Raw genomic sequence first — 27,245 nt, 5'->3', positions numbered from 1 at the left:
TTATCTTACGTTAGTTACGTACGTACACTTACACGTGGTGGGATGGCAATTGATATTCATTGTCGAAGAACACTCCGTTTCACACCACGAGACCATTCCCGCAACTGACTCGAATGGCCCCATACCTTTACATTTCATTCGTTGCCCCGAGGCAGTCATAACACCGGGGGATCCCTGTTCGATATTTCGGTTGTTTGCCGAGGAAAATCCCCTATTAGCTGAACCACTGTTTGAGCTGCGTCCTGAAGCGCTAAGAAGGTTGTTGCCTATCTGTGATTCAGGTGGTATTTGGTTATTTCCAAAAGTCTTGGTCGTCTTTATTGTTTTTGTTGTCTGGAAAGAGTTTGATGTTCTGGATGGGTTAGAAATACTACCCGATCTCCCGAAGGTATTCATTGTTCCGAATGGCTTTTGTGTCTGGAAGGAATTTGACGATTCGATAATACGGCTTCCGGTACCCATCAATCCATTTCCGGAGGATCCACCAAGTACACCACCTACCTGCTGAACATATCGCATTGTCGCCGTACAACTACACTCACATTTTTCACTTCTACACATGCGGCGGTCGATGAGGCAGCTATTTATGCACCAAAGATTTGAGCCAATAGTGTTACTAAAATCTCCCTTGGCTCCACACATGAGGCTCCGACCGGGACAGACAGACTGTGACTCCTGTCCTGAAATAACCGTAGTTGATGACGTCGTGAAACGGAAGCCGTCAGAAGAAAGTCCAATACTAGCAAGGGTACCCGCTTTGTGGAATGCGGCAGAGCCGGGGTTGCTAGTAGTTGTAGTTGTAACAGTAGTCGTGGACTTTCCTCCCCCAGAACTTCCGTCTAGTGTTTTTGTAGTTGTGGTAATTTCGGTGGTTCCGTTAATAGTTTTGTGATTCGTGGTTTCCGTTATCATTCTGTCCCCTGTTGTGACAACTTTGGTATTGCTTCCACCTGAGTTCTGATTGATTTCATTCAATTTGTCGACATTTGCATGAATACTTCTGTCAGAAGTTATAGAATTTTCAACACTTCCTCTACTATTTGCACTGGTCCCTCCTGCCTTGTTGGCTTTGACGTTATTTTGATTGCCCTCAAATACCACAGTATTCCCAGCAATGTTACCACTAGTGCTGGACGTTTTCACTTTGCCATCTGTAGAACGAGATGACAAGTTCGTTTCCCCTGTCTTGCTGTTAGACAGACCGATTATATTGCTAAGCCTTACATTAGCTCCCCGAAATCTCTGGGCTGGGATACCAGGACCGTTCCCGATAAGGTGTGGCATCACGGAGGTCAGTCCAGACGAAATAGGTGGAAGACTTGATGTTTTAAACGATGTAGAGGTCTTGGTAATTCCCAAACGTTCGCTAGGAGATTGTGATACCGTGGTATCAGTTAATGATGGAATATTGGTACTCATTCTACCGTTTAAAATATTTTCTAGACGTATTTGATCCGCGGTAGTTCTTACAGGACTGTTGAACTGGCTATGTGTTGTACTCGATGTCACAAGTGAGTGAACGGGCCTATGTGGATCGAGGGTTACGGGAGTCTTTGTTTTTTTCAGATTCAATGTCCGTCCAAACAGCTGTGTATTAGATACACCATTGCGAGACAAACTACTTAGAATATTATTAATATCCGCTGCCCCACCTCTTAAGATACCAACATTTGCCAGAGCTCGGGCGTTAGACAGTAGTTGCTCTCGGCTGATCACGTCCTTCGAATTACCTACTTTTGTGTTGATAGTTTTCTGCGGGGAGGAGGAGCCGGTTTTCGAAAACGGCGTTGAAGACTGATGGGTTATCCCTTCAGCCTTTTTAGAACTCTGACTAGTTTCCTGAAGGCCACTACCAAGAGCATTTTCTAACCAGTTCGACCGGGATGATGAAGGAGACATTATTCTGGTCTTTTGAAATGATGTCGTACCTTTGTTACTATAAAGTAGATCTCGATCGACATTTCCAAGTGCGTTACCGATACCTTTGCCGGCAGACCCTTTTGTTGAGGAGGAGGGGGAAGAGGACCGGGAAGATGTTCTCTGTGTTTTGACTAACAAGTGATGTACAGGTTCCGGAATAAGAAAACTGTGTGGGGGTGGAGGTAAATTTGAAACCGACGATGGTCTGATTGTATTCGACGAGGCACTTTGACTTGTTTGTGTTAAAACCCCTGTACCACTATTGCCCGGGTCTTGAATTCCATGTGCGAATGTATTACCTATCTGCTGTGACATAGTTTTTAAACCACCTGTCATTAATGTATTAAGCGTAGACGAACCATCCAATGACTGGATACCCTCTCTAACAATCATATTGTTACTCGATGGACTTTCGCTATTCACATTTGAATAACTGATGTGGGAGCTGTCTAGTATATTTGAGTTTCCAGGAACATCTAAAGAGGTTCCAGGTAAAGTTTTAACTGAATCTGTCGTGGAGCCTAATGTTTGACTAGCGGTAAACGAAGTCCTTGTATCAGTCAAACCTGAACTTCCTGAATTTCGGTCAAGGTTGCCAAGGACGCCTTCATGCTGAGAACCCGGACCTGTAACGGTTGTTGTAACGCTTTGTTCCCGTACAAGCACGGACGAGCTGCCAGAAGGTCCAGTATTTTTCGATAGTAGAGGAGTATGGACATTTCCAGTATATTGTCCTGATTCGTTTACCTCTCTTGAAATTTCGGAAATGCGACCTGTAGAAGCAGGATTGGGCGATGTGGTAACATCCAACATTGCTTCTCCAATTAATTGTCTTCCAGCCTCATACGGTATTCCAGTCATCCGACCTGATATCATATCCGCAAGCATCGAAGTTCCAGAAGAGTGACCTCCCGTTTCCGCATATCTTGGATTTTCAGCCTCTGCTAATCCTGATCCTCCGATAGTCTGACTTCTAAATTCTGATGACATTGAGGTTCCTGAAAACTGACCCACGGCTTTTTTAGATGTACCACTTCCAGTCGACGGTCCTCCTGAGTCTGTAACAGACGATTTGACGTTAAGCTGACTACTAATTTCTGTTCGCGTCGATCCAACAGAAGACAGATTCCCTGCGTCTTGCAACACTGATCCACCATTTAGTTGATCTACTGTGTTTGCAAGCCTTGCCACACCATCAAATCGTCCTTGTGGTTCTGACAGCGTGGATGCATCTGTAAACTGAGTTCCGGGTTCTGTCTGTGTTGATTCGCCAACGAATTGACTTCCTATTGATGTTTGTACTGACTCGCTATTAAGTCGACTTCCTGTTCGTGTTGGTCCTCCTATCAACTGACTTCCCGTTTCTGTAAGTGTTATCTGACTACCGGATTCTGGTGATGCACCTTTAAGAGATGATCCTCCCATAAATGTGTTTTCAGTTTCTGTTAGTATTGTTTGACTATTTAATTGATTTGCATTTGGTTTATATCCATCTATGAACTGATTTCTAGTGTCTGTTACTGTTGATCCTCCTTCTAACTGGCTGCCGACTTCAGTAATTGTTGATCCGCTTTTAAACTGACTTTGAGCTTCTGTTAGTGTTGCTCCTTCTTGCAACTGGCTTCCGACTTCAGTAATTGTTGATCCGCTTTTAAACTGACTTCTAGCATCTGTGAGTGGTATTGATCCTTCTTGAAACTGGCTTCCGACTTCAGTAATTGTTGATCCGCTATTAAACTGACTTCTAGCATCTGTGAGTGGTATTGATCCTTCTTGCAACTGGCTTCCGACTTCAGTAATTGTTGATCCGCTATTAAACTGACTTCTAGCATCTGTGAGTGGCATTGCTCCTTCTTGTAACTGGCTTATGGCTCCTGTAAATGTTGATCCGCTTTTAAACTGACTTCTAGCATCTGTGAGTGGTATTGATCCTTCTTGCAACTGGCTTCCGACTTCAGTAATTGTTGATCCGCTATTAAACTGACTTCTAGCATCTGTGAGTGGTATTGATCCTTCTTGTAACTGGCTTCCGGCTCCTGTAAATGTTGATCCACTATTTAAATGGCTTCCGGATTCAGTAGGTGTTGATCCGCTATACAACTGGCTTGTGGTTTCCGCTTGTGTTGATACGCTTGAATGCTGAATTCCAGGTTCTGTCAGTGATGACCCTCCCTGTAATTGGCCAGGGGTTCCTGCAAGCGTAGATCCGCTATAAAACTGGCCTCCGGTACCTGTTTGTGTTGCTGTAAACTGACTTTGGGTCCCCGTTAACGTCAACTGTCCTGAAACTCCGTTTCCTGTATCTGTAGGAGTCGATCCATAATGAGCTTGTTTACCAAGCTCTGTTTGCATCGATATGTCATTGATCTGGCCTCCTGTCTCTGTTAATGTTGAACCAGCAGGAAGTTGACCTCCATCTATGATAGGTCCTGTCGGCACGGTCTCAAGCTTATTTGTGTGAATGTCACCACCAGCAACAGTTTGAAAACCATTCATGTGGTGTCCAGGCATTAATGAACTACCAACGTTTGATATGGTATTTCCAGTGTTTGTAGTCAAGACGGAAATGGAATTCGACGCTGTGTTGGTGTTTTTCGAAGGTACAAACTCCAACATGTTAGTGTTCGTATCAGCGATCCCTTCATTATTACCAGTGAAAAGGGAGTGTTTCTGCATCAGAGCATAGCCATTTGACATTGTATTCTGTAATCTGTTTTCTTTTCCAGATTCCATTGTAGCTCCTCCACTTGATATTTGCATTAGACTGTTGATATTAGTCGCACTGTCGCTCATCAATGTTTCTGCTGGATTTGCAGGTTCTATTATAGTTGATCCACTATTACGTTCACTCTCAGTTTTCACGTATGACGAACCCCTAGTGTGTGGAAGTGATGCAGATAATTGATTTCCAGTTTCCGTTAATACCTGTGGATTGCTAGATTCTCTAAGTGTTGCGACACTGTTTACAGACGAACCTTCAGTAAGCTGACCGATGCCCTCTGTATACGTTACAGCATTTGGTGAACCGGTAAAGTGCGCTTGTGTTGCGACTGCGTCAACATTTGTAGTGGAACCTGACGAAGTAGCAAATCCACCTTCAGTATTAACATTATCAGTTCCGCCTGTAACTCGGACTGTTTTTGTAGTAAGTTCTCTCCTTTCAGTGGCGAGCGGAAGATTTCCTCCGGATCTAATTATGGAAGACTGTTCTGTTTGACCAGTGATGGTATCGCCATTACTGACGCCTGTAGATCCAGCAGAACTATCAATATATGTTGAAGAGGTATCTGGTTTTGATAACGCTCTTTCGACTTCCGTTCTCAAAGCTGAAGCTGGTTCTTCAATGGTATTTCCTTCGATACCACGTGCATCTAAGGCGACAAACCCTCCGTCTTGCGGCAGAGCGTGAGTGACAAAGCCTGTGCCTGTCGACTCCAGTATGCTAATAGAGTGGCCAGCTGAACTAGTAGGAAAATCAGGTTTGTGCAGAAGAAAATTATTGTGTTCAGAAACAGAATTAGCATTATTAGCAACAGCAGTAAATTCAGGGTTAATATCCTGCGTATAACCTGGCGTTGTGGAAGTGATACTGTCTTGGTTGACAATATTTGTATTCGTCAATGTGATAGATGAAGATTCACGCCCTGCTGTGTTGTTACCATCTGCCTGTGCTTCAGCAGTGTAGGTGGCTCCTTGTGATTGCAAAGTATTTGTATTGGACATCACAGAACCACCTTCGCCTCCCAGAACCACGTTATTACCAAAATGTTTTGATTTTAAGATGGTGATAGATTCTGACGTCATAAAATTACTGTCAACATTTCCAGTGTCTACTGGTGTCAGTTTATCCTTTGACGACTTAACTGCAGTATGTGTAGATGAAGCACCCTCAGTAACACCATTCCCAGATAGATCCTGATGTAAAGATTGGGTTCTTAAAGCATCTGAACTGTACCTCGTGACTGATGAAGGCTGTGTATTTGAATATTCTGCGACCGCTTCATTTTGTGCGTTTATATTAACAGAGGATTTACTTCCCGTGATTTCTGTATTTCTGCCATCAACGGATTGTCCTTGGACAGTCTGTCCACTGACTAAAGGTACCATCATTTCTGAGGTCAACGTGTTATACGTTGCCTCATGTGTTTGCGTTTTCCCTGTAATGGAAGACCCGTCGACATTTGATTGTCCTGTACTCTGATCTCCTTTTATCACGTTTGATCCGACGACGGCATTGCCTTGCTGACTGTTCGAACTATGACTCTGTTGTGAAAAATGGGTTGTGACAGTCGCTCCGACTGATCCTGAGGATATGCTTGGATTATCTACACCATCGACAATGTTTGATGTACTCCCAACCGAATACACATCACCAGTGTATGTGTCTGTAGCAGTACGATTACTTCCATCTGGATTCATGATGTCTGTTATTGAGATAAGTTGTTGTTTTGTTACCAGAGAACTGATCATGTCCAGGAAAGACAACAGTTTGGACCGCGCGATGTTCGTGCCGCTTGAGATGATTGAGTTAAGCACAGGGACAAGGTCTTGCCTACCAGATTTTTCAATCAGTTGTTTGATCAACGTATAAATTGTCATTGCATCCTGGTCGCTTAATCGAATTGTATGTTGTGCGACATTCGTATTATATACTGTTTGACCCATTAACGGATCTTTCGTCAGCTCAACTGGACCTTGGTCAGCTTGTTGGTTGGATGTCGTCTGAGAAAGACTGTCAGATCCATAGGAGATCACAGTTTCACTTGTGCCTGACTTTGATGGTAGGACCATCTGACCCCCACCACTTGTAGTATCCAAAACGCTTCCCTGAAGATTTACTGTTTGGAAAATATTGCCAGCATTCATTGAAACAGAATTACCAGTTTTTAACTTTTCATCAACTCCTGGAATACTGTAGTGAGCGACATTGGAAGGATTCGTCTTCATTGCAACAACAACACTTGATGACCCAAGGTTCTGTTCGCTATGTGCAGCCGTTGTTTCCACTGTATTTGAATATGCTTCGGTTTTGTCGATTGTTTCGAACTGGGACGTCGGTGTTACCATCGTATCGTGATTATTATCCGACGTTCCACCTGTTGTTAATAAATCGTTCGTGCTTTTTACACTCTCAAAGTAATTTGTCTGCATACCTGTACTTTCAAATTGGTCAATTGGTGTGGCCGTTGACTCAAATTGCGATGTTTGAAGTCCTGCTGACGTTGGTGTTCCTGTTGTTTCCAACTGATTACTTGACTTTCCTCCTTTTTCCAAAGTATTGTTTGTTATTTGAACACTTTCAAATTGACTTGTCGCTGTTCCTGCATGTCCTAAATAATTTGTGGATGTTGGAGTTGTTTTAAATTGTGACGTTGGAATTCCTGTTGTTTCAGAACGAATTGCTGATGTTACCGTTGATTCAAATTGATTACTCGTGTTATTTTGAGGACTGTTTCTTGGTACAACAGTGTTAGAGAATGGACTGACAGATGATATATATTTTCCCGCCTCAACAGCAGAGGCCTCAGTAATGCTTCGAACTTCTGCCAAGGCATTCAAAGAAGCCATGTCTACTGATTCTCTCTGAGCGTTATCCGATACAGGTGTATTCATAAATCCATAGTCAACATTCGTTCGTGTATTACTGAGGCTTGATGTAGACGACATGGTTCCATCGATGTTATTTGTGTTTCCTTTAACCGTAGGTAGATCATTCGCATAAGCATTGCTCATATGTACATAGTTGGCATCAGCATTAAAACTGGTGTCGATGCCGTGGCCACTTTTGCCAGATGTAACATCCGCCTGAGGTTGAGGTGCTACTGCATAACCTGTTTCAGCAGCCTTTCCTGATGACATTATATCTTGATATTGAGAGGAGCCTTCAACATTTCCAGATGTGGCAATACTACGGTATTGGGTGGTATCGACAACATTTCCAGATGTCACGCCCTCTATGAATTGAGAAGAGCTTACAGAATTTTTATTGAAATGTCCAGATGTCACGCCTCCTTGATATTCGGTGGTATCGACAACGCTACCAGGGGCCGCGCCTTCTATATATTGAGCTGAATTCGTAGAATTGGATTTAACAAGATTTCTATGTGCCACGCCTTCTAGGTATTGTGTGGTTTCTACACCGTTTCCAGATGCCATACCTTCTGTGTATTGAGAAGAAATTATAGACTTGGTATCGACAACGTTTCCATGTGCCACATTTCTTTGGTACTGGGCGTTATCGACAATGTTTTCATGTGCCACGCCCTCTTGGAATTGTGTGGTTTCTACACCGTTTCCAGATGCCACACCTTCTGAGTACTGAGAAGAAATTATAGAGTTGGTATCGACATTTCCATGTGCCACATTCCCTTGGTACTGAGCGTTATCGACAACGTTTTCAGATGCCGTGCCTTCTTGGTATTGAATGGTATCGACACCGTTTACATATGTCACGCCCTCTTGGTATTGTGTGGTTTCTACACCGTTTCCAGATGCCACACCTTTTGTGTATTGAGAAGAAATGATAGAGTCGGTACCGACAACGTTTCCATGTGCAACATTCCCTTGGTACTGGGTGTTATCGACAACGTTTCCAGGTGCCACGCCACCTTGGTTTTGGATGGTATCGATACTGTTTCCTGATGCCACACCTGCGTATTGAGAAGAAATCATAGAGTTGGTATCGATAACGTTTCCATGTGCCACATTTCCTTGGTACTGGGCGTTATCGACAACGTTTTCATGTGCCACGCCCTCTTTGAATTGCGTGGTTTCTACACCGTTTCCAGATGCCACACCTTCTGAGTACTGAGAAGAAATTATAGAGTTGGTATCGACATTTCCATGTGCCACATTCCCTTGGTACTGAGCGTTATCGACAACGTTTTCAGATGCCGTGCCTTCTTGGTATTGGATGGTATCGACACCGTTTCCATGTGTCACGCCCTCTTGGTATTGTGTGGTTTCTACACCGTTTCCAGATGACACACCTGTGTATTGAGAGGAAATTATAGAGTTGGTACCGACAACGTTTCCATGTGCCTCATTCCCTTGGTACTGGGCGTTATCGACAACGTTTCCAGGTGCCACGCCACCTTGGTTTTGGATGCTATCGATACTGTTTCCTGATGCCACACCTGCGTATTGAGAAGAAATCATAGAGTTGGTATCGATAACGTTTCCATGTGCCACATTTCCTTGGTACTGGGCGTTACCGACAACGTTTTCATGTGCCACGCCCTCTTTGAATTGTTTGGTTTCTACACCGTTTCCAGATGCCACACCTTCTGAATACTGAGAAGAAATTATAGAGTTGGTATCGACGTTTCCATGTGCCACATTCCCTTGGTACTGGGCGTTATCGACAACGTTTCCAGATGCCGTGCCTTCTTGGTATTGGATGGTATCGACACCGTTTCCATGTGTCACGCCCTCTTGGTATTGTGTGGTTTCTACACCGTTTCCAGATGCCACACCTTCTGTGTATTGAGAGGAAATTATAGAGTTGGTATCGACAACGTTTCCATGTGCCACATTACCTTGGTACTGGGCGTTATCGACAGCATTTCCAGATACCGTGCCCTCTTCGTATTGTGTGGTTTCTACACCGTTTCCAGATGCCACACCTTCTGTGTATTGAGAAGAAAGTATAGAGTTGGTATCGACAACATTTCCATGTGCCACATTACCTTGGTACTGGGCGTTATCGACAACGTTTCCAGATGCCGCGCCTTCTTGGTATTGAATGGTATCGACACCGCTTCCAGGTGTCCAGCTGTGTCCAGAAAACATGTCCGTCTTGTGCTTGGATGAAATGGAGCCTTGCGACATGACATCTGGACTATGGACTTGTGTTGTCGCGCGGATTTCTTGTGTAGACAACATGTCATTGTTATTCATATGAGTATTGCCATTACCGACCTCTATATTTGCATCTGGAACACCTGTAGATTTAAATGGCTTGTTCTCAGCATAACTACTTGAATCAAGATTGCGTGCCGAGTCCCGGAAATGCTGTGTGACTGTTTCAGTATTCTTCATCGTCGTCTCGTTAACTTCCCTTATACTTCCCTCGTTAGTCGTGATAGCATCGTGAATGCCACGGGCCTGAATATCAGGATCATATGGAGATACATCGATTCTATCCTTGGAAAACAAGTCGGAAGTTTGAGGTGGTGCAGAATTAGAAATCGTGTAACCATCCATCCAAGGCGAGTTCGTAGTGGGAGATGTTTCTGTATGAACTGCTTCTGTGTTCTTGTTTGAGCCAATAGTTGCAGTATTGAAATCTACCAATGTCGGTTGATCGGTGTTTAGATGATCTGGCTGTGTACCATGAATTGTACTAAACATTGGGTCAGCAGCATCGGTGTTCATATCAATATGAGAGTCTACAGTAGTCGCACCATTATATTCAACAGAAGTGCGCTGATTTGTAGACGCGTGGTTCCTTTGTATAACGGTGTTGGTATGCGAGCCAGCTCCTCCGGTGTTGCTTTTTACATGGGAGTCAACAGACGGCACCATGTTGGAATCTATGGACACGTCAGGATTAGTCTCTCTTTGATTTATATCGTAATGGTTGGTTGTCGTTAAATCTTGGTTTGACGTTCCCATTACACTTCGCACTTCAGTTAATGCTTCTAGTGATGTCATATCGACATGATGCTGTCTGCTCGGTACATTCTCTGATGAAAACGCCGCTCCTCTTACAACAACTGTGTCTAAATGATGGTTTGGAGTCACGACATGACCAAATTCGGTCTCATTTGCTGACGCAGCCCGACTACCAGGTGAAGGTTCATTGTATTCAATATGAGTATAACCTGTACTGGCTCCATGTGTGGCAGAATATTGTATGTTGTTCCTAGTCGTTGACTGGTAATCCACTCCTCCACTTACACTTGGTGTATTTTCCACAGTGTATGAAGTATCAAGGGAAAGATGGCTGACGCCACTTTCGTTGGTAGGTGTACTCTCGGTTGTAATTTGTTGATGGGCAGAATCTACTGTGCTTTTAATTTCTGTAAAAGCTATCAAGGTAGACATATCTGCATTTTGTTCCCCGGCAGAGCGATGTAATGAATCCCCTGGAGATGTAACACTATAGAAATCGTTCGGATTTGCCATGTCTGATGACTCGCGGAACTCGTTCGGCACGTCTACAGTTCTGACCAGTTGCGTTGACTGTATTCCAGACTTCCCTTTGTCAGATGTAGATTTGTTCTGGGTATCATTCACGCGTACATCAGGATTTGGCCGATCAAATGAACCTGCCACCAATATATTGTCCAGTTGCTTTGTACCTCCATTCAAATCACTCTGTATTGCATTGTGGGATTCCTGTGTTGTTGATTCGCGGGTAGATTTTGTAATGTCGTAAGCAGCAAGGTTCGATTGACTTGTAGTGTACTGTGGATCGCTGATGGGTTGTTCATTATTGCTTACAAACTGAACAGATTGGACATTTTCAGAAGCATGACTTGGATTATGGTTTTGCTGTGACATGGTTGATTCACGAAATGTGGATTTTGTAAAACTTGAAGTAACGATGTTCGGCTGATTTGTAACATACTGTGGATCGTTGACTGGAGGATATCCGTTGTCTCCCTGAGGAGGGGATTTGGTGTTTTCAGAAGTAACAAATGTTGTCGACTTGTACATATGAGATTCCTGCCATCCAGCGTTACTGGTTGGTTTCACATCGGAATGGAAACTGCTGGCAGCTGCGTTTGCTCCGTTTGTTGTAGTATGATCTTCCTGGTACCGGACAGTATCAGCATGGCTAATGTCTTTCGGACTTATCTCTTGATGGGCAGAATTAGCGGCAACGATTTCATTGTACTGATTTCTTATCATATGTCCATCCGGGCTCAACGTAGCGTCAGCCCTGGTGTTTGCCGTCACACTTCCGTGTACAACATTACCAAGCTTATTTTCGAGATTACTTGCTCCAGTTTCAGTTATAGCATTGGACACTTTAGAAATCTCTAAAGCATTATTTTCAACAAATGGTGTTTGAGTACCAACTTCGCTTATACTTTCAGTCTTCCCTAGAAGATCTGACGAAATGACGTTATTTTTCACAGGGGTTGATTCTCCTCGATTTCCAGACCACGATGCACTTCGAAGCAAACTGTTTTGTATTTGGAGGGCAGCATTGCTACCCGACATTGAACCATGTAAGGCGGTCGGGACAGGTGGAATGAACCCAGTCATAGAATTAGGCCCACTCTTGACACTAGAGTCAAATGATGCAACTTTATTATTTGTGAACTGCTGTCCATTATTTGAACCGTCTGAAAAGTAAGTATTCGTTTGTGAATTACTATAAATGTGGCCATCCCCTACAACTGGTGATGCGGCTTCATATTTCCAAGTATCGCCAGACACTGACGAACCGATACGATTGTCACCAATCGCATTATTTTGAAGATCCGAATTTGTCACTAATTTACTTTCTATGTTATATCCCGAATTAGTATTTTTAACATTAATTGAGCCAGATGTATCGGCTCCAGATTCTAAAACTATGCTCTCTGGTACCCGGTCGGATCCTTGTTGCTCAGTATGAGAGCTATAAGACGTTCCAACTTCCGATATATGACTCTGGAGGCTCATAGAAGCGTCTTTGCCAGACCATTCACCTCCAGCAGATCCTTGATTATGAATGGCCTGCTCGTTTCGAAACGTATTCTCCGTGGCAGAATAAGACATAGATCCACTGCTTTGCGGCATCTCGAGACCAGTATCTGTTTTAACGTTATCTTTATTGAAACTGTCTGTTTGAATTCCGGTTGGCCGCTGTGCCGCTAATACTGTCGAACCCTCACTAATGAACATGTTTCCTGTTGTAAACATGTTAGCTGTCTCGGTGCCTGTTGGAAGAGCAGTAGATTCTTGATTAGTATTCTGAACTGTTCCTTTGTGTGTATTGCCAGTCTTCGTTGACGATGTCATATGACCAGCCGCAGAGACAGATTCTGGTACATCCGTATAAACGGGTCCACGTGTGAGCCTAGATTCCGACCACACCTCCTGGTTTGTGTATGATATATCTGGGGTGGTATTTGTTGAAAAACCTTCTGTATATGCTGTGTTTGCATATGATCCATCCATAACAGTTCCAGATCTATGGTCAGCTTCCTTCCTCATTACCTCGTCGGAAGTATGATGCACGTTTTTATCAGAACTAATACCAGATGTTTGACTCGTTATTACTTTTCCCGTTCTGGCATCGGACGTGTAGCCGATTGTTTGTCCCGTATGTGCGCCCGATGTATAACCTGTTAAGTGTTCCACACCACCGCCAGCGCTACGACCTTCACCGACACCAGTACCATGATTCATTGCTTCTATGTTATTCACGTAAGACAAGTGATCTCTTGTTTGTCCCTTTATTGTGGAAGCCATGTGTTCCTCTGTTTGTCCGAAAGAGGTGTCAGAATTATGATTGATTCTTTGGCCCGCATCTGAGAAATGCGTTGTTTGACTAATGCTATCGATAGACGAATGACCCATTGGCTCAACAGTGCTATGGCCAACAACCGGATCGATTGTTTGTGTCATATTCGTTTGTCCTGTAACTTGGTCAACAAAATACTCCATATTCGGAGCTGTATCAGAACTATAATCTAATCTCTGGTCAAGTACATTGCCTGTGGTATGGCCTATTGAGTGGGTTTCGGTACCAGGGCTTTGCGTGTGTTCCGCAGTAATGCCGGAAGTATAATCTCTTCCTTCTCCTTTGGTTCCAGAATTTTGAGTCATTGTTTGTCCTGCGCTGGTACTATAGCCATGATCCATTGTTTGGTCTAAGTTTGAGTTAGACATCGGATCCATTGTTTCCACAGTACTTGTAGTTAACATATGATGGGTTGTTTGTCCCATGCTGACGTCGTACGTAGGGTCCATCGTATGGTCAATACTAGTGCCCGATGTATGATCCATTGTCATCTCTGTTTTGTCACCGGAAATGTTATATGTCTGTATGGAGTTTAGTCCCTGGTTGATATTAGCATTAGAAATATGAGTTGTTGTTTGTTCTGTGAAGGTATTAGCATTGTCTAAACTTTGCCCCGTGCTAGTACCAGTCGTATGGTCCATTGTGTTGACAGTACTTGCGTCTGATCTATGCTCTACCATCTGAGCATTAGCCGAACCAGACGAAAAATCAATTAGTTGCCCCATATCGACGCCATAGGCATTGTCCATTGAGTGTACACCACTTGATTCAGTAGCATGGTCTAGGTGTTGTCCATTGTTTGTATCCGATAAGTAATCCGTTCTCGTGCTAGATATTCTTTGTCCAGTGCCTTCATTTGAAGCATGGCTCACTGTCTGCAGACCACCTGTTTCAAACACTTGACCAGTTGATTGTCCCGTGTTTGCGACTGATAATTGATCTGCTCCCTTACTATAATAATCCACTCTTTGACCCATATTTGTACCAGAGACATGGTCCATTGTTTGAACACTACTTGGATCAATCCCGTAGTCAATTGATTGTAAGGTATCTATGCCTGATGTATGGTCTGTTGTTTGAACTTTGGTCAAACCAGAAGAATAATTCTTTCTTTGCTCAGTATCTGCACCGGAAATATGATCCATTGTCTGAACTGTACTGGTACCCATCCCCTGGCCCACTGCTTGTCCCATGTTTGCGTCTGATGTATGAGCTGTCATTTGAATTGTACTCGAGCCAGAGGAAGAATCCAATGTTTTCGCGTTACCTCCGCCTGCTGCTTCTCGGATGATCCCCATTGTATCACCAGAGGTATAAGTTATTTTGTGTGTCGCACTGGAGCCCAGTCCGTGATCCGCTACCTGACCCTGACTGGTTCCAGCAGTATGATCTGGCGCTTGCGCAGTAGTTATTCCTGTAGATTGACCTAATCCCGTACTAGCACTGTAACCGTGATCCGATTGTGCCATATTCGAGTCAAAAAACATGTTGTCTGCTTGTCCCGTACCAACCTCAGTATGACCCATTGTGTGTGTGTTACTGATGCTTGACGAATGTCCTATTTTATTCATTGACGTGTAATCCATTGTTTGTCCACTCTTTGCGCCAGAATTATAATCTCTAGTTTGTCCTGTTACGGCGCTATAGCTATGATCAGCCACTTGTGTACCAGTAAATGTGCCGGGCTTTGATGTATAACCACTGGAAAATACCGACTTGGTTGTCTGATATTCTGTAGGAAGAGATTCAGATTGCGTGTTGTGTGTCATGCCGCTATTTGTAGTGCTACTTCTAGTAACATTATATGTCGACCAACTGTAACCATTGAAACTTGTGCCGTGTTGCTGGTCGCGGCTTGCTTCATCCATGACTTTGATTCCGTTAGCAACATGAACATTTTGATGGCCTGCGATCGTTTTCGAGGTATATGTGACGTCATTAGGTGGAACTTCATTGATATTTTCCTGTAGACCAGACTGCAAACTTGATGGAACAGGAGGAATAAAGTCAATGTTTGCAGAGTACGATGAACCTCCTCCGGTAGTTACATCAGGCTTTGGTTGTTGTTCTGCAGTTGACCCACTCGTATATGCATTACTGTGTCCAGTGCTGGAAGACCCACTACTGGTAAAGGTATCAGTCTTTGTGGAAACAATTTCACTTGTAATACCAACTCCAGACCCAGCATTTAAATTTTGACTACCAGATGTTTTCTGATCAGCGGCTACACCATTACTCGTCTGATAATCCACAGAATTTATTTTCGGTCCAATCGTCAAACCAGGTATACTAACGCCCCCCAGAAACCCTCCAATGGGAACACCATTAGGATCAGGAACTTTTGGCGATTCCTCTGGGGCAGTGGACACTCTTTGACCAGCCAACACTAAAGCGTCCTTTGAGAAGTCACCAAGCATAGCTATTCCACTACCACCCATGTTATGGTCGGTATTCGAGCTACCAGACGAGCCAGAGCTACTCGAAAGTGAAGTTCCAGGTACTACCCCTGAAGTTTTGGACGAATCCACGATGGTCTCTTCTATTCGTGCTGAATTTGGACCTGTGGCAGGATGATCATACATAATGCCTGTTTGAATGTCGATCGTACCAGAACTTTCCGTGACCGTGCTTTCAGCATTGTTCCGACTTTTCACGTCTCCTGAGGTTCTTTCCATAGTTGGTATGTTATAGCTGATCCCATTCACTTTCTGTTTTATCGAAGTGCCAGCCTCATACGGGAACGTCACGGAATTAGCTTCTCCTGTTTGGGACGATTCAGAAGGCGAGTCTGTATAGCTAGAGAAAGTTTCTTGATGGGAGACTGAGCTTGTCGCTCCATTTGCCCCAACATTAAGGGAGTTAGTGTTAATGGTTCTTGCGTCAATGTGTGGTGATACGTCTCTGTTCGGGCCCTCATTGACTGTAAGGGTGATTCCGGATGGTGGTTTGGTCGATTCATATTCGTTAGTTGAGGAACTATCAGTGGAATAAACAGAGCCACCTGCATAACCGTCAGATGTAGAGAATTCAGGGCCAGTGGTATTATATGAATCGCCCTCAGCACCAACATGTAAGATATTGGTCGTTGCTGTCCTATTGTCGATAACGTCTTGAGCACGATCGGGTCCCTCATCAACTGCAATGGTTATAAAGGGGCTTGCCGTGGTAAGGTAAAGTTCTGCTACATCACTTTTAGTGTCATTCAAAGTGGTATTCGTCTCCACATTTGTCGTTTCAGATGCAGAATATGAACTTTGTGAATACTGTTGAGTGCTTGAAGATGAGATCGCTTTTGATTCGCCTGGGATAACATCGAAATTTTCCTGAAACTGAAAGATTTGTTCATTGTTCTGTGTATTTGCAATTTCGGGATTCAAATGAGAGACAGATTCGGTTGTATCAACATTTACATAGCTACTCGATGTGTGATTAGCTATTTGGTCTGTTGCCTCTGGTTGGTTACCGACAACACCAGGATGTACATTAGAGGTTGTTCCGCTATGATGATAATTTGATGAGCCAGAAGAGTAATGAAAGAACGTTTCTGTCCCTCCGTGTTGGGTATTTGCAGTATCAGGTGTAAAATGAAATATTGTCTGTTCATTTTCTGTGTTAACACTGGATGTATGTTTGACCGGTACTGAATTTTGATACTGTTCTTCTTGATAGTCTGCAGCCTTTCTATACTCTCCAGTGATGCTTGCATCATATAATCTGCTTCTTGGTATTTCGCTCCCCACATTAACAGATCTTGTTGGTGCGGTTTCAGCGACACGTCCCTCCGTGTAGTTGTCAATAGTCACCTCAGGATCTGGACCATTACTAAATTGTGTGGAAAAAGAAGTAACCTTTGAGGTTTCATGATACTGGCTATTTGATTTACTGAAGTTATCGGACGGTGTTATGCTAGACGACATACCAGTCTTCATGGAATTGATATCGCTAGACGCTACACCAGTGGTTGAAAATAATCCACTATCTGTTGTCATTTCTAAGTGAGCAAATCCACTTGATGACAGTTCATTTGGTTTTGCCGTGGCAATCCCGCTTGATAACATATCAGTATTTGCTGGCGAAGACGATACAGTGGCGCTGGATGACATTCCGTTATTGGGCGAAAATGTATAACCGAATAACGTACCACTACTCGGTGATGTTGTATCACTAGATTGTATCCCAGTACTATGAAGGTTTCCACCATCTGTTGTTAATTCAGGATTAAAGTTCGTGGACCCAGTAATGTCACTAGATGCAGTCACGGTTTCAATGATATCAGTACCAGGAGATGTACTTTCCACAACCTGACGTTTAGGCCTTTCCAGAAATTGGACACTGTTCTCTGGAACTGATTCAATGATGGCCACGTCAGCACATCCAACATACGTATAGAGAGCATCGTCTGAAATTTAAAAAAATGTAATTTTACAACTATTTTACATACACTATCTCGCATGAATTCAATGCAATTCATCGTCATTAAAATTGTGCTCTTTACTTGTTCAATATTGAATGAGATTCGCAAGGTCAATTAATAATAGGTGACCAGTCAGTCAGTGGCCCAATCATTCATTAACATTTGGTCCTGACTAATGCTAGGTATATGCTAGGACGCAAAACACCACATAAACAATAATCACCAAAAAGGTTTATTTTCAGCGATCCAACTGTCGTGATCGCTATCTCAGTGAAGTTGACGGCCTACGGTATATCATAATCACGCGGTCAGAGGACAAAATCCACAACCTTCTCACTTAAATATTGGCGCAATAAAAGAGCCAAACCAAAAGATATGATTTACAAAGCAAAGCATTTGAAAGAAAACAGTTCGTCAGGAAGGAGATAAATATCACAAAAAGACACCGATTACGTGAGAATACTGACTTGTTTTTCAATACATGTCTGTACAAGGCGAATAAGCTTTGGATTGTAACATATTCTTTTTGAACATTTGGTCCATTCTTAATTCCGTTTTAACATATGCGTCTGTGTTAGGAAAGGTAATGAGAAAATTTTTTGACTGATTCCAGTGCCACTACGGTGGACCAGGGGTGGTTTAAGCCAGTTTGTCGATGATCTGTCATTGCAGAAAAAGTGCATAAATGATTGTATTCTCTGCTTTTTAAAGCTGTGTGAATTAGAGTGTTTTGATGCTTGCGGCAGAACAACGTAATTACACTATAGGGTAAATCCCCGTCAGTAGAACGCAAATGTCGACTGTGTAATATGACGCTGTTAACTAAATGCTATTCATTGCAAACAAAGCCTCTGAAAATTATACAAAGTGCACATACGCAAATAACACCTTGCAATATAAGTCTAGAATTAAACTCAAATAAACTGTGCCATAAAGGTGTTTGGTCTTCTAGGATTAAATAGTGACACTAAATCGTAAAAAAATATATGGAGCGCAAGAAATTAAAACTCGGTCGAACCAAACGACCATATCATGTGAGATACACTAGCTCCATAATTCTACCGATACCTGGTAAATTGCTTACCACATTGAACCTTGAAGGGCTTAGTCGTGGCACCCTTAAGTGTTCACACAACATTGTAAATTTAAATCAACATTGCTTGAAGACCATTTTGCTGATTTTGATTAGATATGGTAGACATTACTTCAAGTAGGTAGTTATGTTGATATATACTGTTGTCTGATTGGTTAAGCCCCAAGAGGGACAGAGTGAAGGTTACATAATGATGCAAAACTAGTCATCAGAATATTGTCGAGCTAAAGTCTGACTGCCATCCGCCCTGGATAAGTTGTACCATATTCGACATAGGACAAGCCTCGGACTAAACCTTAGCCCCTTAGATAAAATGCAAGAAAATTTCCACATGACAACATAATCATAATCCAAACCTAATGTTAGGAAAACTAGAGTAAATCATGAACAAAGAAATATTTATACAGAGACTCTTCAAAATGTACAAGGAGAGTAGGAACATGTGTGCCGGGAAAGTCGGCGTCTTCTGCTTCATCGGCAACACCCGCCATATAAATGTTGTCTCTAAGGTAGTAGTTCACAGTTTCTTGTTGTGGCCATGGGTGATATGTTTGTTCATAAGATTACCCAATTATAAGGGTTTTAATTAAATTTTTTAAAACAATCGATGCTAAAATTGGTCTTGTCATGTTGAAGTGGGGTTCCATTTTTGCAGAATAATATTTTAGCTTTGAGTTGAAGATTACTATTTGGACCTTCTCGAATATGTGTCTTCGCACCAAACACTAGCTCTACAGGAAGTGAAATTTTTATAGCGTTTACATGTGGTCATGTTGTGAAGGATTTTCAAGTTGGAATTTACTGAAATGTAAGCAGTTTATTACCACGAAAGTGTTGGTGATTTTAAGACAGGTGTTCAGAAATAAATTTCTTCTATCAAGTTGTAGTCTTAGTTTTGAATTGGCAGTATATTTGCATTTTTAGCATTTTCAGTTGGTAACCATGGCAATCAGATGTCAGAAATCAGAGGAAATGTTTTATTTACACAACATGTATCTCTCTACTATTAATGTAATTGTGAGGTAGTATATACATGTAATGATGTATTTTTCATAACCAAACTGCTATACCTGTATATTTCAAACATGACCACTAATTTTTAGAAAAATGCAAATTAACTGTTTCCTGCTACCTCAGCTAACGGCCTATAGATATAACAACTTAAAATTAAACTATTTCTCTGAATTCAGTCATGATAAGCTGATAAATTACACATCCAGGGTTTTCGAAATGTATGAAATTTATCATCAGTATGACATACAAATGACTCGGCGGTGTGAACGATACTCTTCGTGTATAAGGAGATGTATATTTTACTTATGTATTATTAATGTACAGGTTAGTCGATACATCATTTGTAATTAACTTAGAAATAAACCAATGCATCATGCTCGCTATAATATTCAGGCTAATATTCCCCAGGGGAAATTGCAAAGAACGAAATTTGTTAATAAAATATGTGTCGGAATTATAATTTTATTGCCGTTTGAATAAATAATTAAATTATATTTTAACCAATCCCTTATATATTAATCTTGCATTGTAAGGCAATGATTATCTTCTTTTGTCAGAAAATGAACGGCGTGGTGTACATAGACTTTCGTCCTTCTTCCAAATGTAAATGTCTATATGACGCTAGCAAATGAGAAATGTAAATCTTGTGACAACGTAATACACCGATTGACATTTAGTATGATTTACATTTCTTACACGTGTATTGTTTTGTCGCTATAATAAGTATTAATACCTTTGTTCTAAAGTAGTATATACGTTACTTATATTTGTGATAACGCTTAGCACAAAAATCTCTGCAAATCGTAATTACGTATATATCTTTTAGTCTCCACTGTTCAAAACCAAACTGCATGGAGACCATTATGATTTATCTTTTATATCTGGATTGTTTTGCATTCCGTGTTTGAAGTGGTGTTATTTTAACATATGAATATTATATGAATAATTAAAAACAAAATAATAAAAAAAAATATTTACCCTACTTGAATGTATTGTTTAGATCAAGCTGATTGAGCTTTCACAGCTTGATATACATGGTAGTTTGTATTTTTAACATCCTATAACTGCTCTGGCATTTTCAGTATATATGGGAGGCGAGTCCATGGATGTTCAGGAGGCTGCGATGTCTTTTGCTCAGAATTTTGCTCTTTATAAGTGACTTTTAAAGGGTTCATTTTACATGCCGTATGTTTAATAGAATACAGAGATTTGTAGATGTCGTTGACCGAAACAATTAACGCTAATAGTCAGTATACATGTCTGTAACGCATCAGACAGTTAGTGCGGACATCAAAGGACTTTTACTACTGCTATCACAGACAAATAACACACCTGTCAAAACAGACAGGTCATCGGTATGTGACTAAGTGTTATACACACAAATATATGTATAAGCCTAACTCACCAGCCAAAACATTGCTAGATTTTACAGTGTTAGCACACATTGGCAATATTTTTTTCAAACACCTCTTCTTTATAAAAACAACTAAATGTTTTAAAATGTGAACTCATTCCCTTTGTTACCGAGACAGACTTTTATTTTTATATTCTAATAAATTATAATCTCTGATGACAATTAAATATCATACAACAAATTAACATATGATCATCTTTAGTTGTATGAAATGAGATGTTTAACATCATATAAACGAAAAACAAATTAATAATTATAATTAACGACAGAAAAGTAAGCGATTAAAATATTTTTGTAGACAAATAATTAAAAAAAATATCGAAAATAATTGAACAATTAATGATAGATATGTCGTAGATTGCCATGTTCAGGTAAATCATTATCATTGATGAATCATATGTAATACTAATTTGTATATTTAAAAGAATGCATAAATATGATTCATACATTAATCATTGTCATTGATTCTATCTTAAAATCTTTGCAGCTGTGTAAAATCATTAACATTCAGCGATCGTGATATGGTTAGGTAATACATCTCTATTACTTTCAACACTGAATTTTAAATCTATTTTTATCTTATGACAATGACGATATAGGAAAGGTTGCAGACATTAAAGGAAACGTACATGGTTATGTAAAAGAAAAGATGAGAGAATACGTACTGAAATATACAGAGGTCTTGCATGACTGGGTGTAATATTGATTTTTTTGAACGAGTTGATAAGTAACGAACCTCAGTGCGGATGACGTGTCAAAGTATTCAACGAGTTTAACAAGTTCCATTTTACGTTTACATTAGTATACGATTATATTTATCATACAGCCCGATTTCTGAACAATAAGTGAAAACTCGAATTTATTTCCCTATAACACAGACTCATTTCGACACAGGCAATATGTTTTTACAGCACAGAGGCAATTACGTTATATTAGGACGTGACTTATAGTAATATTACAGATGTTTCTCACGATATTAGGATACCATAGGCAAGTTATGTGATAAGACTTAATACGTAGTGTACAGTAGAACGTTTTAGTGTAATTGTTATAGTACTGTCTAAGCAATCGATTATACTGATCTTCTATAAAACTATACAATTGATACAATTTCAATTAAAACAACATTTTTAAACAATTGGTCTATGTTAATGTCTATGTTAGTTATTATCAAAATCATAAATTTAAAAAAAAACCCATATGTAAATTGTTTATTCTAAATAATTCTATGCATTTACGTAACGCAATTTGATTGGATAATGTCCGTGATCTATTTCCGTTTTTAACTAATGAATTGTCAAGTTACTGCTGTTCATTCATTAGGACGCTAGATCAAATATGGCGACCATCTTTATGTTGGTGGCAGATAATCGATCTCGACCTCGAATATCATGATAACGACAGGGTCACATGTGTCATCGAAATCTGAGGTGGATAGAAGGATCATTGCAATCTTAAAGATACAAAACTCATGATTCAATCTTCAGGATATGCATAAAAAACAAACCCAATTATATTAACATTGAAATGCTATTTCCAAAAATAAAATTTATATTAACCAATTACCGATAGACTGAAATAGCTGTGCTAAACAACGAAAAAATACTAAGTGTACCGAAGTGACTTCCATATATGTAAACAACTATTATCATATACTATGTAGTATTTCTTTGAAGTCTAATATAATAACATCACTATACAAATGGACTCTATTTCATAATATTGATTGTGACATAGCTCCATGACGAAAAACCAAGCGGAAAGCAGAACTAAAAAAAGAAAAATAAGGATTGCTACTTGAATCATCTATCATGACAAATCTATAATTATTTTTGTAGTTGTTATATTGCCGATTTGGACATACATTTGTTCTGTAACATACATGCATGTGTTACATTATTCTATTTGGTTTTTAAACAAACAAAAAGATACCAAAACAAACATTCACTTTAACGTGAAGAACGGAATGTTTTGGTAACATAGATTTTGATATGAAAACCGTGCTTAAATAAGTAACTATAAATAAATATTATATAAGATGAAATAGATGTTTAAAAGTAATTAAGTGATTAGTTATGACCTATATTAAGAAAATGTTACCGATATAATTTATTCTAGATGTTCCTACTTTTATTCAAGTCAAGCTACGATACGGGTCTGATGCGACATTCAACATAAGTGTGCCAGTAATGCGGATGAAAAACGTTTTAAACGTAAAATGTAGTTAAGCAGTAGGGCCGACTGTGATGTTTTCGTGTGTTAAGGGGAGATCGAGAGAAGTTGACCGTCATGCTCTCCCGTACTGTGACAACTAATTTCAATGATCATTGATCAATCTTAATCTGAACAACTTTTACTCGCTGTAAACAGATAAAGGCTTGGAATTATGCGTTTTATCAAATGCCTACAGATGAGTGCCAGGTTGACAAGTATTGTTATTTACTGGTGAGTCACTGGACAATGACTTTGCTCTGGTATTAATTTCACGAATCAGCTTTGTTTCGGGGATATTCTAAAGCAAACACATTATTTATGACATTTCCTGCTCTTCGTCATTCCGTGTCAATCTCACATCACAGCATTTTGTGTTACAGCACTTAAATTGAACATTTCCCAACGGAAAATTTTACCAGGTTTTCGTAACTTCACCGAACCTGTGATCAAGGTTTCAATATCATAGGAATCTAGACTTATAAGCGAGTCCTAGAAGAACCAAAAACTGTAAGATGTAGTTAAAGTAATAATGTGACTCGACTGTAAGTTAAAAAACGATGCTAATCGATTGTGTCAGATGTACAATCGGTTAAATGGATAGTGGTTAGAACTAAGTAAGGCAAGTTAAAGTCAAATGTGGCCAGTTAATCTATATACTATGAACTTTATTTTACCTCATTTATGGCTGGCATGTTGAATGTTACCTGGGCACACCCCGGACTGATAGCATTAACGATAATTGATGGATAATGGTGAATGTTTTCATAAATTTAAACGATATGATATAAAAATAAAAAAAAATCAATCACTGTTTTTTGACATATTAGGTAGTCAAAATTATAATGCTAACAGGGAGGAGCATTAATTGAAATTATATTTTGAGGAAAAGAAGTCAGGAGGGTAATAACAGTGTTTGTGTATTGGCGAAGGTTTCCTTACTGACATTTAAGTTCCTCTATATAATATATCTATTCTGAATCATCATGGGGGTAGCATATTATCTTATTCAGGTTTAACAGATGTTACAACTGATTTAATCTTACTGATAAACTCACCCGTGGTAAAAAGCCATCGAAGCACACAATGTGTACAATTAGACATAGGTGGCGCTAATGTCACGTGATCAGTCTCCTCAAAGTTTGTATGCACCGTCTTTGTGTCCAGTACATCCATAACATGGTTTTTGAAACACTCTTCTGTAACGTCATCAGCAAATTCACATAAGCTGAACTTAAATTGACCCTTGTGATGCAACGACCGTGTAATTTTAACCTCGAGTGGCCGATCGCTGATATACTGCTTCACAATGAAAGAGCCGATGACTGATCCCTCACCACATACACTGCATTTCGATGAGTCTTGATTCTGTAGAAAACACAAAATGTTTAATTTTATGTGGAAACAAATATGATGGTAGGTAACAATATGTTTTTGTTTGAATTTAACGTCCTATCAACAGCAATGGTCATTTAGGAACAGCCACTCAATTTATGTGACGTGAATGTTTGTAAGAGGATATGTACAACAGCAATGTTAGAAGAAAGAAAAGACATTTTGGGGGAAAAAAGGCAAATTACAAACTGACAGATGATCGTCAATATTATTATATTTCTTTGTACAATGATAGTTTGATTTTCTTCATCTACGTAAATTTAAGAGTTGGGTCGGTGGTCATATTTGATATTGAACAAAAACATCCAAACATATCTTAAACATTCATATATAAATATGGGCATACTCGTTCAAAAACAGGTCCCTTTTGAAGTGACCCTCCGTCTCATTTGGATTGGGTAAAAAGTTTATCCTCATCTCGCTATGTATGATCGGTCCTTGTTTTTAAAAAACGACAGAACATCGGAAAAAAATCATTCGTAATACATTAATACTATATCATGAACTTTCCTTTTACTTTCATATTGCTGTTTGCTGGGTTCCTGGGCACATGACAATGAAAAAGCAAATAATGCCGCAACGGAAGCTTTATCACTACCACCTGTTATTTTTAACATTCATTTTACGATTTTAAACCAGTTATCAAACAGTGTTTAAAATCTCAGTGGCAGGATGAATCGAATTAATTTACTAACAATACATTGCACTCCGTAAAACCTATCATCGGTGAATGGTCTCCATACCATAGAGACAACCACCGAGACGAAGTTGTCCTTGCCCGTCTTCGGATGGGCCATACATTCCTTATACATTCATATATCTTGAAAGGCGAAGATAATCCTCGGTGCACAGGAGGTGATGCGTCTTTCACAAACAATCTGTTATTGGAATGTAATTACCTTCTATCTACTCGAGAAATTTTATCGTAACATTACAAGTCTAAAGATCCTTTTTAAAGCTGTTGAGAACCATTTAATTTTTGAGTATTTGTCTTTTACCTTTTAGTTTGTTTAATGTTATTTCCTTTTTGGATCGCACTTTGTTTTACCGTTTGATGACCCTAATGACCTTTTATGTGTCAGCGGGCCTTTAAGAATGTCATAATAATAGAAATGATAATAATGATAATAAAACACGACAGATAAATATTATGGATTGACTCTGTATTTCATAACATATTCATTGTATAAACATGTCATTCAAATAAATGTAACGTACAAAACCACTTTTTATGTTTTTTCAAGATTATGTGGGGGATATGTGATCGTAAAAACGATTTCTTTGGGAAATATCCTGTTTCCTTAGGCTATATATATGGTCACGTTGGTCTCATTTAAACATGTGACATTAATTGCTTGGATTAACAATATTTACAAAGCGGGTGTTATCAATGAACCAGAAGACGCTACCTCTACAGACCACTCTCATCCTTGTGCTTTGTGATGCGTCTCGGTGTATATTGTTATATTTCGCCCTCATCAGATTCTAGTTTGAATTAAGATTCATTTTCATTCATTTTTAGTTCTACGCTATCTGATGTAAAGTTATATTAAAGGGACTATTCACTTGTCTTTTGTACATATTTGGCTTGTCGGTATTTTCTTTGTTGTTATTATTTTGTTATCCACAAAGCTTGGGTTTATACAGATTAAATATAAATAACACCATAACATCAAGGCATGAAAATTTAAATTGAGATGATGACCATAATAAGACCCCTATTTATACACCGATTTATATAAGCTTTAAGGTTATTTCTCGATTGTAAAAACAAAATATATATCAGTGTACCGAGAGGTTCGAGTTACGAACACATATTAAATATATGCTGAAGTGACTAAAACATCACGTACTAGTGTATATCATAATAAAACTAACTCGTCACCACATATATCAATGTCTGTTAAGGGCATCGATAATATTCTATATAAATGAGTTTCCGTTCAATGTGTTTAAATCCATCTGCCAATCAGAAGGTTTGTACAGATATGCAAAAATATCCTTTTCCTTAAAAACTCATTATAAAGATGTAAACGTTTAATGCACTTTTCGGTATGTGTATTTATGTCAAATTGTTATTGTATTAAAGTGTTAAGTCAAGAGAAAGCGATGTCATGATGTCTTATTTCATAGTGTTTTCGTGTATGGTTTGATTAATTACATACGTTACTCTTCAATCAGATTTTTGTCATACTTTTGGAGCTAACTGTTCATCTTCCTTCGCTGATTTGTTTCTAGCGTGGCTGAATTTGTCAAAGAGGTTATCAAAACAGGTCAAAAAGAAGCAAACACCTGCAATTGGAAATCCTTCAATTGGCAT

The 27,245-nt window shown here is 39.9% G+C and overlaps 1 protein-coding gene across 1 annotated transcript; it reads right to left on the bottom strand.

Annotated features, from left to right (window-relative positions):
• On the bottom strand, nucleotides 1-27,245 carry LOC132549502 (mucin-19-like). The gene is made up of 3 exons (XM_060213441.1): nucleotides 27,120-27,245; nucleotides 24,589-24,898; nucleotides 1-17,783 (listed from the first exon to the last, which is right to left on the bottom strand). Exons 1-3 carry the CDS (start codon nucleotides 27,243-27,245, stop codon nucleotides 1-3), a joined length of 18,219 nt encoding a protein of 6,072 aa, XP_060069424.1.

Source organism: Ylistrum balloti, unplaced genomic scaffold (genome assembly GCF_031769215.1).
Source record: "Ylistrum balloti isolate Yb309-2 unplaced genomic scaffold, AGI_CSIRO_Ybal_v1 Utg370060, whole genome shotgun sequence".
Lineage (NCBI taxonomy): Eukaryota > Metazoa > Mollusca > Bivalvia > Pectinida > Pectinidae > Ylistrum > Ylistrum balloti.
The sequence above is the reverse complement of the archived record's forward strand: the minus strand, read 5'-3'. Positions and strand labels throughout refer to the sequence as shown.